Raw genomic sequence first — 16642 nt, 5'->3', positions numbered from 1 at the left:
AGTGCTTATGCTCCCTCAAGAACTCTTCCTCTGACTGTTACCTTCTGAAACTTCATGTCAGTACAAGAACCAGTGGTGAACATTCTTTCCTCTTTGCTGCTCCTCATATCTTGAACAACCTACCTGATCATATTTGTGTGTCTGATTCTGTATCTGCCTCTCGCTCTTCACTAAGAACTAATCTTTTTAAGTCCTGTCTGCTATAAGTACTCTCAGCTTTCATCTTCTCCAGCACCATCCCATGCCTGTCAGCTCACTTTGGAAGAATGATGGATGAGGGAGAGTCAGGAGATGCATGGGGTGGAGGGTTTTTTGAGAAAGTATTCATGAATTAATCATATAATTTGTGACTTTTTCTTTTATGTGAAGCACAGTGAGCCTTAGAAGGGGTGCAATATAAACACATGTACATCATCATTATTAATATTATTATTACTACACAAGGAGGGCTCCTGATAACCCAGTAATATGTGTTCCTGACACATTGAAAGTTCACTGGAAAGGACATTATGCTTGAACTTCTTGCTGGTTCTTGGAACATTCTGAAAAATTATGCAGTCAACATATAGGAATGAAAAATTCCATTTCGGAGGTTCAGAGTTAAAATAAATTAAAAGATACTTTATTGCCATCAGGTAGTAGAGTGCAATATATGTTGAGAGGCTCGGCTATATCCACATTTCTTCCTCTCCACTCGTCTGTCTGATCACTGGAGTAAATGTCCATGCCTTATCCAAGTTATTGTGAACACTACTCATTCCATCTTGAGTGGGGAAAATTGTGGTTATTGCTGCAGGCCCTGACTTCATTGGTTGTTTCTTCTCACCATTGACAGATTGGTAAAGAGAGTTCAGATCCACAGGGGAGAATGACTTACATTTTATAAAGTTAGATTTAGAACTAATAGAAGCATCTGCGCACCAGATAAACTAAAAAAAGAAAGAAAATAAAAAAGGGCCATTCTAGTCCATGGCATGTGGCACCACACCAAAACAAAGTTATTTTTAGCTGTTTCAGCAGGTAAACAGTTAGTCATGGATGCATTGGAATTTGAAAAACAAAACAAAACAAAACCCTTTCTCACACACATATATATACAGTAATACACACATGTATGCAGATGAGTATGCAAACACACACACACACACATACATACATACATACATAATATAGGGTAAGAAAAGCAGGGTTATAAAAAAAAGAAGAAGAAAGAAACAAATGAGTCAGTGTGTTTAGAGGGAAGTAGCTTTTTTTTCACAAAAAGAGTTACCGTTAATATTACAATTTTGAAACAATTTCAGGTCCCAGCCATCAGACAGAACGAACACAGGATGAGCGAGGAGGCCCACCGGGCGTTCCTTGCCAGCCAGCCACCCGTGCACCCCCTCCTGCAGCAGATCCAGGCCATTTCACACATGTACCCAGGCTACCCAGGCCTCGGGCAGGCAGTCCCCAACCCTGGGCAACTAAGTCCGGCACCTGGTGCAGCTGGAGTGCTGTTGGGGGCCATGGCTGCTGCTGGCAGCAGTCTGCAGACTGATGATGTGTCTCTCGATATCGCCCAGGAAGGCTTGCAAGAGTCCACCAGGTGGGGTGGTCATTTTCAGTCTTTGATGATTTGTAATTGTATGAATTTTGTTTTTTGTTTTTTTTTGTTTTAAAGTTTTGCATTGGGTCAGAAATGAATGGAAACGGTAGTAAGATTGAAGAGAATGTCAGTGTGTTTGTTTTCACATTTTTGTATTTTTGAATTATTTGTTTATCTGATTTTTACCTTTGAAGTTGTAAATAAATCAAAACAGATTTGGTTGAAAAGGGAGTATGTGTGTGTTTTCATGTTATGAAATATTTCTTTGTTTAGTTGTAAATAAATCAAAACAGATTTGGTTGAAAAGAGAGTATGTGTGTGTTTTCATGTTATGAAATATTTCTTTGTTTAGCTTGTTTTCTTTTGTCTTGGGTATAGGGCAAATGTAAAAGATATATTACACTACAGCCTGTGAAAAACTACAAGAACTATTGCACTAAAAGTAAAGATCTGTTTTATATAATGTGGTCATTCACTTCATTATTACCATTCAAAGACATATCACTGATGGTGAATATTAAGTTGATCACTGTTGAATTTCAGGGTTTAGGCTTGGAGTCGGTCACTGATGCTCACAAATGTGAAATGACCCATTGAGGTGGCTGCAAGCCAGTCACTTAATGATTTATGTTTTGAAAATGTGTAATATATACTGATACTCCTTTATTTCTTGTTGGTTTCTTTCAACATGTGACACTGAATAATGTGACTGTGTGGCAGTGAGGAGGTCTTCTCCACCTACAAACACAGAGATGTGGTGAAGGGATGTCTGCCTCATCCGGGGGACATCGTGGAAGCTGCTCCTTTGGCTGTGAGTTAACATCACTGGTCTCTAGTACACCAATGCTTAGGCGCTGGTTGTTTTTGTTTGTTTAGGTTATCAGTATCATCCCTTCTTTGAAAATTATTCAATAAAGAATTGTGTGAACAGTGTTAAACACGTGAGCTTTGTGCATGGAATTTTGGAGCAATTTTCATTTGTGTAGACTGTATCATGCTGTGTTAAAAGTAAAAGTGTTATCATAGTAGTCATGAGAGTTATCACTGGTTATGATTTGCACTTGTACCATTCTGAAAAGTCTGTCTCTGATCTGCTGTTTGTTCATGAGTCATAATAGCTTTTTCTGATTAACCTTAGTTGCGTGCAGGTCTTGGAGTCATAATAGCCTTGATCTGTGTCTTTTGTCATCATTACTTTAAATCTTTTATTGTCATCATTGAGTTAACAAGGTCAGGTTGCTGTTCGGGCTTCAGTCAATATAAATTCTCTCGCACGCAGTGCAGGATGAAGGTAAAATGTGAAGTAAAAGTTTGGCGAATATTTGAAACATGGTCAGTTTAATATACACACCTCCATATGGGTTCAACAAGTACAGAGATCATGTGTGCCTCTGTGTGTGTCTGTGTAAAGGTTAGGTTGGTGGGAGGTGGGTCTGTGTGTGTGTATGCGAGTAATGATAAAGTGCTTGTGCATTTCTGTGTGGGGTGGGGTGTCTGTATGTCAGCATGTGTTTGTTTGACTTAGGAGCAATGGTAACATATCAAGTTTGGGGCACATCAGTATGCTCCCTACGAAACAAAGTATTCCATGTAGTTGTCAATAATAGTTTTTGATGATGCCCAGACCCTCCCACCCCCCAACCCCAACCCCCGTTTTTTTTGTTGTCATTGAAATGAACAGAAACATTTTCTTAATTAATGTGTTGTTGGCAAGTGCTGGATCTTCCCTGTGAACGTTACCCGTCACTAACATGAATAAAGTGTTTCGCTATGTCAGAAAAGAAATGCTGTTGATGACAGGCGCTGGATCTTCCCAATGAATATTACCCCATCACTGACAGTCTGCCACCAGAGGCCATCACAGAGGGGAAACTGAGTTGTCTGCAGCTGGAGGGTATCGTGCATGCCGTAAGTTATTGTTATCATATTATTATTACTATTAATACTATCATTATTATTATTAAAAGGATATTTTGATCAATTACACATACTATACCATGACTCAAGGGAGCAGACTCTTGCAGGGGTCTTATTCCTGTCCTGTGCTAATTACTGCTCCAAACAAGCACAGAAAATTGAAAGGAGCTGTGGCTAGTAGCCTCCCTTAGTATATTTTTACTTCCCTTGTGCTACAGCCTCTTTTTCTATTTCCATTGCATGTAATTACAGAGCTCTGTGCACTTTGCAAGGACACTAGGAAGATTAAAAGAATCATATGCAAAAACTGACGTGAAACAATGTTCACCATGATTAAAACCACTGCTAAAGATCATACACACAAGTCTCCATCTATAAAATACCCAGGCACGCACCTTTGCACTCTGATCATGAGCATGCCTGCACACATGCATACACAGTTACACACCCATGTGTGCACGCTGATATATGTACACAGAATTACTTATGTACACATGCATACGATAAAGTCAACATATTAAGAATAGATATTAACAAAGTTTTCAGTGGTGATCAGCTTCACATGCTTTCAAAGCAGAAGAAATTACTGAACTAGTTAATGTTTGGCTTTACACAGATGGAATGAAATGATAACTGATGTTGTGAAAGTGCTGTTCAGTTACACATACTTAACCGGTGCTGATACATATGCCATGTTTTGCTGTTTGCTCCAGCTCTTCACATGTCGTTTATATGGGTGTGTGTTTATGTTTGTCAGGCTATTGGTTGTGAGTGTCTCACTCTCTGTATGTGTGTGTGTGTTTGTCAACGTCACCAGATGATGAATTATCAGTGATTGTTGCACAGTGTCAGCGTCACCAGATGATGAATTATCAGTGATTGTTGCACAGTGTCAACATCACTAGATGATGAATTATTACTGATTGTTGCACAGTGTCAGCGTCACCAGATGATGAATTATCACTGATTGTTGCACAGTGTCAGCGTCACCAGATGATGAATTCTCACTGATTGTTGCACAGTGTCAGCGTCACCAGATGATGAATTATCACTGATTTTTTACACAGTGTCAACATCACTAGATGAATTATCACTGATTGTTGCACAGTGTCAGCGTCACCAGATGATGAATTGTCACTGATTGTTGCACAGTGTCAGCGTCACCAGATGATGAATTGTCACTGATTGTTGCACAGTGTCAGCGTCACCAGATGATGAATTATCACTGATTGTTGCACAGTGTCAGCGTCACCAGATGATGAATTGTCACTGATTGTTGCACAGTGTCAGTGTCACCAGATGATGAATTATCATGATTGTTGCAGTGTCAGTGTCACCAGATGATGAATTATCACTGATTGTTGCACAGTGTCAGGATCACCAGATGATGAATTATCACTGATAGTTGCACAGTGTCGGCATCACCAGATGATAAATTATCACTGATTGTTACACAGTGTCAGTGTCACCAGATGATGAATTATCACTGTTTGTTGCACAGTGTCAGCGTCACCAGATGATGAATTATCACTGATTGTTGCACAGTGTCAGGATCACCAGATGATGAATTATCACTGATAGTTGCACAGTGTCGGCATCACCAGATGATGAATTATCACTGATTGTTACACAGTGTCAGTGTCACCAGATGATGAATTATCACTGTTTGTTGCACAGTGTCAGCGTCACCAGATGATGAATTATCACTGATTGTTGCAGTGTCAGCGTCACCAGATGATGAATTATCACTGATTGTTGCACAGTGTCAGCGTCACCAGATGATGAATTATCACTGATAGTTGCACAGTGTCAGCGTCACCAGATGATGAATTATCACTGATTGTTGCACAGTGTCAGCATCACCAGATGATGAATTATCACTGATTGTTGCACAGTGTCAGCGTCACCAGATGATGAATTATCACTGATAGTTGCACAGTGTCAGCGTCACCAGATGATGAATTATTACTGATAGTTGCACAGTGTCAGTGTCACCAGATGATGAATTATCACTGTTTGTTGCACAGTGTCAGCGTCACCAGATGATCCTGGCCAATGGACAGCGGGCAGGGTTCTTCATTGGGGATGGTGCTGGGGTTGGCAAAGGTCGACAGGTCAGTGAACATGAACACTCCACTTCTGTATCTCTGATTGATGGTGTGCTGTTGTTGTTTTTAACCCCTTCACTGCTGTACACAAAAAGTAGTAACTGTGCCTCAGTCATGCCACACTGTTCTCATTTCACCGGGGTTCAGCAGTCAAGGGGTTAATTTTCCTTTTAATTTTTTTTTCTGTTTCTTAAACTAATGCATGTGTTACTTTCATTAGTATAGCAGTTGAACGAGATACAAGTTTGAATTCAGTCTTTGATTTTTTGTGTCAAGGAAAATTTCTGTCAGTATTAAACGTAATAGAATATAATTTTGTGTTGTCTTAAAAAAAGAAAACAAGAAGAGAAAAAAAAAACTTGTGGGAACTGATTTGTTATTGCTGTCATACTTAGAAATGAACTAATTACATGGATTTCAGATTGAATTTGTGACTTGGAGGACCTTTACTGGTGTAATCTTTGAAAAAAATGATGGAATGCATAAAGACTTCACTACAAGTAAATGCATTTCACGAATCATTGGATGCTTAAGTGTTTGTGTGGATGGTGTGTGTTGGTTCTTTTCTTGTTACTCGTTTCCACAAACACACCATACAACTCTTCTATCCCCATGCCTACTTATTTTTAATTTAAAGAGTCACTTTCAAATGTGAGAATTAGTCCGTAAAGTAGATATCTTCAATCACCAGAATCTATTACATTAAATCAAATTCCATCCTCTCTTCTTTGTTGTTTGTTGTTGTTTTCTCCTTCTTGTCAGCTGTTATCGTTAACTATTTTCTTTATTGACTAGTGATACAGGGATGGACAGAAACTTTGATAAACCTGTGAGTGTGTGTTCTGAATTTTTCTTTTCAGATTGCTGGAATAATATTGGACAACGTTGCTCGTGGTCGGACGCGCCACATCTGGTTCACCATCTCTGCTGACCTCATTGTGGACTCCAGAAGGTAAGAATGTCACAGGAATTTTATTGCACACACTGTATCGTGACCCACTGGTGCAGACTTCAGCAGAAGTCTGACTCCAGCTCTGTGCAAAACGCTACCCTGCCCGAGCAGAGAAATCAAAAGTCGCTACAGCTGAGGGTCTCCTTTGAGTATATTACCTCCCTTCTGTTAAGGTATGTAGTGTCCTCTTTTCCGGCAGCTAGTACCTCACTTGTGTTTAGGTATCTACCATTCCTGTAATTTGTGCACCAGTGTGGGTTTTTTTGTTTGTTTTCGTTTTTTGGCTTTTTCTGTTTTTTGGTTTTTTGTTTTCTGTCACTGGATTTCCTAAAATTACATTTGATTTAACCCCTAGGCTGTCTATATGACGAGATAACTCGTCAGCGCAAGCGTGTACGCTTCGCTGCCACAGGATGAGATAACTCGTCATTGAAATATTCTGTCTTTTCCCTGGTTTGCATTGAGTTCATTGACAAAAATACTGGTAGCTTTAGTTTGCCTTGGGGAATCTTTCTAGATTCTGTTCATAGCTAGAAACCCCACTATGCCATGAGGCAGTTTTTTATTTGAATGGTTTGGTTGGGTTACTGCCACAGTGTTTGCCTGGCTCTCCTCGCTTGCTCAGCAAAATGTCGGACACCGTGCTCATGACATGCGATCATGGTGCACTAAATCAACCAAGATTGCTTTCTTTAGCTGATGTTCAGAAAGAATTGAAGCGTAAATTCAAAGGAGAAGACAGTAATGAACTTTTATCGGACAATTTGATAGAAAATAAAGGGAGCAGTGAAGAGACAGGCCAAGATACGACAGTCAGTGAGTGATGCCAGCTAGCTGTAGTAGATGACAGAAAGTGACTGGAATATTAGCAGGACACACGGTGAGCAATTTTCTTGGCACTCGGCCAGCGTGGTCTGATGAGAACTGGATAAAGTGACCATGTGAGAGTGGTGAAGAGGAGGGGGATGGAGACCGAGGGGCTGTGGCTTCACATCCGTGTTATCACTTAGAGGAGTCACAATGCACTGTGTATGTCTCTTTTTTTTAATTGTGGTTGTTCTAGTTTAATTTATGTGTACAGACATTATCCATTTGTCCAGAAAATATATTTTAGTGCAAATTACCTGACTAATGTTTGTAATGAACAAGTTGAAAATATGACAAAAAGCAAAACACTGATTCCAAAACAACAGCATGTCTTTGAAAATACATAGAATTGGAAAACATCATGTGCTTTTAGAAAATATATACTTTTATGGGTCTTTCTCCAATATCATAGAGCAGATAATTTTTTGAAAATATGTACCCATTTTGTGAAATAAAACCTTGGCAAATAGATTTCACTTGAATCTTATTTTCCCTGGCAGCAAAAGTATTAACTTACCTGACATGACCTACTTCATCTACCCTCCCTGCTTATTATTGCATGCTTCAACATTATTTTAAATTGTGTCTATTTGTTACAGTGTGTGTGCACTTGAGAAACTGATTCCTCCAAATGAAAGCAGCCTGACAAAATAAAAGATGATTGAATCACTTTTGGAAATGTTTACAGAAATGGAAGAAAGAAAGAGAAAAAAGATATCCTCTGTCTCCATTTTCGAGAAAAATTAGAATAGGCAGGGTCTGTTATAGGGTGTGCTATTTATGCCATACTGTGTCACAGGTAAGAAATTACAGTAATTTTATGGTGTACCTCATTTGTCTGAACAGATTTTAGAGAGTTAGGATTTTTTTTTCACCAAGTTGATTGATGTAGCTGACTGGATTAGTGCATCTTAGTACAGGTTGATTGATGTAACTGTATTTGTCGGACTGGGCACAGGAATTTTCAGCTTATTGGCTGCTGTACAGTCCAGTCCATTTACTAATTGCGTCCATACATATGTCTTGTTTGTAAACAGAGACCTGACAGACATCGGGTGTTTCACCAAGGTGATAGACGGCTGTCAGGAGCTGGACAGAGAGACCAGGTGAGGGCAGTGTTTTCATCACAACCCGACAGCAACAGCAGGCATGCCTACCGTTACTGAGGGCCCGTATTTGTCCCGGAACATTGGTAGAATTGAAAGGGTGTCCCAGAAATACGGATGTTTGCTGCATGTCCCGGAAAATAAAAAAAATCCGACTGTAACATTTTTTCCCCTAAGTATTGAGTGGGTACAAGTGTACCCATAGATGGCTTTCTGACCATTGCCGAAGACACTTCTTTAAGACTTATGGAAACATGGGTGCAACTCTTCCGCGGTCCTGAGACTGATTTTAGGTTTTGGTAAAAAATGGAACGTCCATTTTCTGGAAGAAAAAAGGAGGAGGAAGAAAAACTTGAGATCTGTCTGTAGTCAGTCCAAGAGAGCAATGTACTGAATGGCTGTGCCCACCTTCCTCCCTCCCCAATCTTCCTCCACCTCCACCTCACTCTTCCACTACTACTGGCAGAGCTGTCAAAATCACTGCAGCGCTATTCCGCTATTCTGGTCCCTTCACTACCCCCCCTCCACTCGTGTACTTTGACTGCTCAGTCTCTCTCTCTCTTATTCTCTCTCTCTCTCTCTCTCTCTCTCTCTCTCTCTCTCTCTCTCTCACCTCTCACCTCTCACTCCCCCTCATCTCAGTGTGAAGGTCCTGTGTGCTGATAAAAAGAAAAAGAAAAGAAAAGAGCCAGAAACAAGCATTCTGTGGAATTATATTCATAACTGAAATCTAGTCAACACAAACATGACCTCAATTTTCCTCCTTTCCTTCTGATCCCCTCACTTGACTACATCCCTCACTCCTCTTGTTTCCCGCCACCAGACACCACTTCCCATATGTATACTTGCCCTCCACTCTCTCTGCTCTCTCTGAGTCTCTGCCACCAGAGGAGAGGTCCCCCCAAACTTCTTAAAAATCAATAATTTCGTTTTCTGGCAGGAGTTGAGTTGGCCCTGGATGGTCAGCTGGGCCAAACTGAAATCAGCAGTATTAATAGTGATGATATCAATTTAATGTGAAATCTGCAATAGATAAATAATACAGGTGTATATGAGGGACTTGAATCACAGCCTTGGACATGATTGCATGATGACACAGACCTTCAGGAAGGAACACCTGAGAAGTAGCCGTTCATAAAGCCGGGGAGGAAAAGAGACGCGTATGCGTTTTGCGACATCAGTCAGACTGATGACAGCTGTATGTTTGCTGAGATGTTCCTGAAAATTTAACCCTGTCCCTGATTCTAATGTGTGTTGTTCCTGAAAAGCAAATTTGGGGGTATGCATGCCTGCAACAGGATCTCATGTCTCTGCTTTCATGTCATTTCTGGAACTGCACGACAGTATAGTTATGAATTTTTTTTTAGCAAATGTATCCCTTTCAAGGTCTCTCTGCTCTTCCGCTGGTGATGGAATCATTTGTATTCTGAAATTATGGCGAGAGAGCTTTTTGTTCTTCAGCTGTACAAACCTGGAATTCACTGCCTTTTTCAGTCCGTCACAGTCCCTCACTCACATACTTTAAAACGAATCTGAAAACATTCTTTTTCAAGCAACATCTACATGATTAAGGCATTCTTTTCCATATCTGTATTCAGTGGGTCCACAACTGTTTCTTCCGTGTGTGTTTGTATATGTTTGTGTGTGTGTGCATGTGTGTTTGCTTGTGTATGTGCTTGTGAGAGGCTTCAGATCTTCCACTTTATTCTTTGCTAGGAAGCGAGTGTAATTCTTCAAAAAGATGTTTACAGTGCTGACAACTTGTGTGCCTTAAAAATGTGTTTGGCGGCAGAATTTTGAAGTTGTTTAACATGCTAGGTCATTTTGTCATTATCAGTATTGTTGTTTTTCAGAGTTCTTGGTTTGCCACTGGGATTCAAAGAGGGCATAGTTTTCAGCACTTACGCCACGCTGGTTTCATCGGTCCAGGCAGGAGGTACATGTACTGAAATGACGTTATTACATTGGGACTGATTACTTGAAGGCAGTGTTAGCCTTGGAAGAAAATTTTTGACTGTTTTTGGTTCTGTTTCATGTGTTCATAAAACATAAGACATATTAACAAAACTAATGAAAAAATGACGTTTTCAGCTTTCTGAATAGATAGTGATTTTCTAAAATTTGGAATATACCTTTGTATATACATTTTTGTTCTGTAGCCATATTTCTCTAATTCTATATTAAAAACTAAGAAACTGGAACTTCGGAATAGTGATGGTAGATGTATGTATCAGTTGCGTTAGTAAAAAATGTTCACCATCCAATTTCTTTTCTTTAGTCAGATTAAGAAAAGAAAAAAGAGTACTGTGCAAGAGTTGCTGCAGTAGTGTGCCAGATTTCAAGATTGTTGCTTAATTCAAAGTTGAGAAACAAAAAAATATTTTTTTGTACACATAGATTCACATTTTCGGTTAGTTCACAAGTGGGGTCTGTTAGAAAAAAATATTCAGAAGAATTAATACAGTTTGGGACAGTGATTTTCTGGAGTGTACAAGTTTTCCATTGTCAACTTATTGTCATGTGCATTGGTAGACTTGACCATTCAGGAATGTGTTTTTGGATCAGCTGGGGTTTTTTTTGTTGGTTTTTTGTTTTTTTGTTTTTTAACAAATCCTTGTATTTTAGATGCACTCATTTAAAAGAAAAAGGGCAGTTATAGGTCCCATAGTCTTTTATGGCCTTCAGGGTGATGGAATTCATATCCACAGTGTCTAGTGCTCAGCATAGGAAGGTGGGGCCCAGTCCTCTCATCCGCTGTTTTTAACTTCCCCATCCAAAGTCAGGTATGCTTTCACATTTATTTATTGTATTTGTATTTCTTTTTATCACAACAGATTTCTCTGTGTGAAATTCGGGCTGCTGTCCCCAGGGAGAACACGTCGCTACACTACAGCGCCACCCATTTTTGTTGTTGTATTTTTTCCTGCGTGCAGTTTTATTTGTTTTCCCTGTTGAAGTGGATTTTTCTACAGAATTTTGCCAGGAACAACCCTTTTGTTGCTGTGGGTTCTTTTACGTGCGCTAAGTGCATGCTGCACACGGGACCTCGGTTTATCATTTCATTCGAATGAGGGTGAAGCCTGGAAAAATCTGCATAAAGTGGTTATCCCCAGGACACAACACCAGGCTGAAAAGGGGCCTCAAACCCTGATGACTGGTGAACACTGGATCACAAGTCCAGTGCCTGTCTGACTGTTCCACAGTGGCTCCTTGATAGACTCATATCCAAATTATATTTGATTTTCTTTTCTTTTTTTTTTTGATGAACAACAGAAACTGAATGATAACGTAATATGTGTGTTGTGTTTGGTAAAAACAAGATCATGATACGTTTGTTGTGTCAGGTAAATACAAAATCATGATGTGTGTGTTGTGTCAGGTAAATTCAACAGTGTACGCCGGAGTCGCCTTCAGCAGCTGATTGACTGGTGCGGGGGATCGGAGTTCGAAGGCTGCCTCATCTTTGATGAGTGCCACAAGGCCAAGAACTTTGTGCCTGTGAGTACCATAGACCTACACATAGACACTGTGTCTGTCAGTGCCACAGACATACACATAGACACTGTGTCTGTGAGTGCCACTGACCTACACATAGACACTGTGTCTGTCAGTGCCACAGACATACACATAGACACTGTGTCTGTGAGTGCCACAGACCTACACATAGACACTGTGTCTGTCAGTGCCACTGACCTACACATAGACACTGTGTCTGTGAGTGCCACAGACCTACACATAGACACTGTGTCTGTCAGTGCCACTGACCTACACATAGACACTGTGTCTGTCAGTGCCACTGACCTACACATAGACACTGTGTCTGTCAGTGCCACAGACCTACACATAGACACTATGTCTGTGAGTGCCACTGACCTACACATACACACTGTGTCTGTGAGTGCCACTGACATACACATAGACACTGTGTCTGTCAGTGCCTTAGACCTACACATAGACACTGCGTCTATTAGTGCCTTAGACCTACACATATATACTGTCTGTCAGTGCCTTAGACCTACATGTAGACACTGTGTCTGTGAGTGTCTTAGACCTACACATAGACACTGTGTCTATGAGTACCATAGACCTACACATAGACACTGTGTGCCTTAGAAATAAATAAATACCACAGGCACTGTTTATTGCTGATCATCATAATCAGTATGATTGACTGTTCTATTTTTGTCCACAGAATAAAGAGCAAGCCAGTACAAAGGTGGCTATAGCAGTGGCTGAGATTCAAAGGTAATGTGTTGTAAACAAAACAAGTGAAGGAAAGGCTTCAGTGGTTGTGTTTTGCCGTTTAAATCAGATAACTGGTTTATTGCGTTCTGACTTAGTACTTGAATTAGCGATTCATGAAAAAAAAACAACCGAAAAAAAAAACAACAGTTCAGACTGGCGATACAAGGTCAGAAGTTTGTCATATAATCTCTGTCAGTGGTATCATGGTGCACAGAAATGGTACCCCCATAAACGGAGTATGGCTGCCTATGTGGTGGTGTGAAAATGGTCATGCACATAAAACCCATCTTCAGTGGATATGGGAGTTCCAGTTCACAAACACAGATACAGGTGTGGAATTTTTCTGCTGTTTGGTGGATTTTGCCAGATGCATGTAAAGTTCCATTGAATTGAATATTTTCTTCTGCTGTTAAGGTGCCGCCTGAAAGTAAAAAAAAAAAAAAAAATCAGAGGTTGATAACTGTTTGATTGTACAGTCTGTGGTTGATGCTGAAATGCTACCTCTCAGCTTCTGTTTCCCAGACCCCCACCATTTTCCCCTCATAAATTTTTATTTTTTGTTCAGCTGTTTTCATGCCTGAAAAGAAGACAAACAAAATTGTTGAATAATGTGTTAAAAGCCAGGTGATTTAAGAAAAAAAATAAAGCCATGAACAAGGTGACCTGAGAATGTGTGTAAGTCTGTGTTTGTGTGTGAGTGTGTGTGTGTATGTATAGGTATATGATGGTGATATTTTTGCAGGTTACTGCCAAAGGCCCGTGTTGTCTACTGCAGTGCTACAGGTGTCAGTGACGTCAAGAACATGGTAACCATTTTTATTCCCTTGCCTCTGTCCCCCTGCACCCCCTTAAAAAAAACAACAACAAGCAACAACAGCAACTATTAGAAATAACAATCACTTTTTTTGTTGTTTTTGTAATGTCGCAGTAGTTTGCATTATTTGATTGTTGATCTGTGTTCGTGTGTGTATTGTGCCTGTAGGTGCGTGTATGTGTGTGTGTCACTGATTGAGTGCGTGAGTAATGTGTTTGGGTATGCGGCTTGTGTTCGTTGGTGCATGTGTGCGTGCGTGCGCGCGCGCACGTGTATGTGTGTGTGTGTGTGCGCACGTTGTGTGTTTTGTGTGTTTGTATGTAGGTATGTATGTATGTATGTACCTACGTATATATGCATGCGTATACCTGCTTGTGTTCTTTCAATTTCAATTGTCTACTTTTGTTGTTGTTGTTATCAATTTTTAAATACCTGTTGCATTTCTTGATTTAATCAACTGACATGACCTATTTTAATTGTTCTCTCTCACCTATGTTTCAGATTATATGCATATGTTTGTGTGGGGATGTTTGAGTGAATGTTTTAGTGCTATTGTAAAGCACATAGAGCTTCAAGAATATGCGCTATAGCAAGAAGTCTAAATAAATAAACCCCCACATTTTCAGAAATTTGAAAATGTTGACCAAGGAAAAACAGTATATGTGTGTACAGCATGTACATCTGTCTTTAACACGTGAGGCAGTTTTGGTGTACATGTCAAAACCCAGGTCATTAGATTTGTGTCATAGAAATACACACACGCAGACATGCAAACACACACTACTACTACTACCACTGCCCGCCCCTCACACACATACTCTTTTCTCTCATTCACACACACACTCACATATACATGCACACACATATACACAGACACACACACACACACACACACACACACACACATATATAACCCCAATCTGAAGACTGAAACATTTATTGAGTTATTTTGCATTTAGAAGATGTTTTTCTCAAGTTTTTTTTCTGAAGTACATACAGTTTATCTTGCTTTCTCCTTACATGAACATAACTTTCATTTTTAGTCTGGCTCAGTCAGAGCTGTACATGTATGTGTGTGAATGACTGATGTGCAAGTGCTTTGTCTCAGCACAAGATTCAATGCCATATGAATACATTACTTATTTCTTATGAAGTGGTGTCTCTGTCCAGGCCTTCATGGAGCGAATGGGACTGTGGGGGGACGGTGCGCCGTTCAGATCATTCGTGGAGTTCCTGGAGACTGTTCAGAAGAAAGGCCTGGGTATGTGACCAGTTGAGTGTTGAGAAATGGGTGTGTGACTAATTGAGTGTTGGAGCACTTGGTGTGTGACCAGTTGAATGTTGGAGCACTGGGTGTGTGACTAATTGAGTGTTGGAGCACTTGGTGTGTGACCAGTTGAATGTTGGAGCACTGGGTGTGTGACCAGTTGAGTGTTGGAGCGCTGGGTGTGTGACCAGTTGAGTGTTGGAGCACTGAATGTGTGTGACCAGTTGAGTGTTGGAGCGCTGGGTGTGTGACCAGTTGAATGTTGGAGCACTGAATGTGTGTGACCAGTTGAGTGTTGGAGCGCTGGGTGTGTGACCAGTTGAGTGTTGGAGCGCTGGGTGTGTGACCAGTTGAGTGTTGGAGAAATGGGTGTGTGACTAATTGAGTGTTGGAGAAATGGGTGTGTGACCAGTTGAGTGTTGGAGAAATGGGTGTGTGACTAGTTGAGTGTTGGAGAAATGGGTGTGTGACTAATTGAGTGTTGGAGAAATGGGTGTGTGACCAGTTGAGTGTTGGAGAAATGGGTGTGTGACCAGTTGAGTGTTGGAGAAATGGGTGTGTGACCAGTTGAGTGTTGGAGAAATGGGTGTGTGACCAGTTGAGTGTTGGAGCACTGGGTGTGTGACTAATTGAGTGTTGGAGCACTGGGTGTGTGACCAGTTGAATGTTGGAGCACTGGGTGTGTGACCAGTTGAGTGTTGGAGCAATGGGTGTGTGACTAATTGAGTGTTGGAGCACTTGGTGTGTGACCAGTTGAATGTTGGAGCACTGGGTGTGTGACCAGTTGAGTGTTGGAGCACTGGGTATGTGACCAGTTGAGTGTTGGAGCGCTGGGTGTGTGACCAGTTGAATGTAGGAGTGCTGGGTGTGTGACCAGTTGAGTGTTGGAGCACTGGGTGTGTGACCAGTTGAGTGTTGGAGCACTGGGTATGTGACCAGTTGAGTGTTGGAGCAATGGGTGTGTGACTAATTGAGTGTTGGAGCACTTGGTGTGTGACCAGTTGAGTGTTGGAGCACTGGGTGTGTGACCAGTTGAATGTTGGAGCACTTGGTGTGTGACCAGTTGAGTGTTGGAGCACTGGGTGTGTGACCAGTTGAGTGTTGGAGCAATGGGTGTGTGACCAGTTGAATGTTGGAGCACTGGGTGTGTGACCAGTTGAGTGTTGGAGCGCTGGGTGTGTGACCAGTTGAGTGTTGGAGCACTGGGTATGTGACCAGTTGAGTGTTGGAGCAATGGGTTTGTGACTAGTTGAGTGTTGGAGCACTGGGTGTGTGACCAGTTGAGTGTTGGAGAAATGGGTGTGTGACTAGTTGAGTGTTGGAGCACTGGGTGTGTGACTAGTTGAGTGTTGGAGCGCTGGGTGTGTGACCAGTTGAGTGTTGAGAAATGGGTGTGTGACCAGTTGAGTGTTGGAGCACTGGGTGTGTGACCAGTTGAATGTTGGAGCACTGGGTGTGTGACCAGTTGAGTGTTGGAGCACTGGGTGTGTGACCAGTTGAGTGTTGGAGCGCTGGGTGTGTGACCAGTTGAGTGTTGGAGCACTGGGTGTGTGACTAATTGAGTGTTGGAGCACTGGGTGTGTGACCAGTTGAATGTTGGAGCACTGGGTGTGTGACCAGTTGAATGTTGGAGCACTGGGTGTGTGACCAGTTGAGTGTTGGAGCGCTGGGTGTGTGACCAGTTGAGTGTTGGAGCACTGGGTGTGTGACCAGTTGAGTGTTGGAGCACTGGGTGTGTGACCAGTTGAGTGTTGGAGCACTGGGTGTGTGACCAGTTG

General features: G+C 41.3%; 1 protein-coding gene across 2 annotated transcripts in view; it reads left to right on the top strand.

Annotated features, from left to right (window-relative positions):
• The window catches only part of LOC143281076 (uncharacterized), a 55826-nt gene that overhangs the window by 976 nt on the left and 38208 nt on the right, over positions 1-16642 (top strand). For both annotated transcript variants that reach the window (XM_076586009.1, XM_076586010.1), the window contains exons 2-12: positions 1302-1588; positions 2309-2399; positions 3389-3496; positions 5533-5619; positions 6474-6565; positions 8470-8538; positions 10392-10474; positions 11918-12036; positions 12731-12783; positions 13526-13589; positions 14768-14858. In XM_076586009.1, coding sequence (XP_076442124.1) covers positions 1302-1588; positions 2309-2399; positions 3389-3496; positions 5533-5619; positions 6474-6565; positions 8470-8538; positions 10392-10474; positions 11918-12036; positions 12731-12783; positions 13526-13589; positions 14768-14858 — 1144 coding nt within the window. The remainder of the gene's footprint in view (positions 1-1301; positions 1589-2308; positions 2400-3388; positions 3497-5532; positions 5620-6473; positions 6566-8469; positions 8539-10391; positions 10475-11917; positions 12037-12730; positions 12784-13525; positions 13590-14767; positions 14859-16642) is intronic.

This window comes from Babylonia areolata, chromosome 4, assembly GCF_041734735.1.
Source record: "Babylonia areolata isolate BAREFJ2019XMU chromosome 4, ASM4173473v1, whole genome shotgun sequence".
NCBI lineage: Eukaryota > Metazoa > Mollusca > Gastropoda > Neogastropoda > Buccinidae > Babylonia > Babylonia areolata.
The sequence above is the reverse complement of the archived record's forward strand: the minus strand, read 5'-3'. Positions and strand labels throughout refer to the sequence as shown.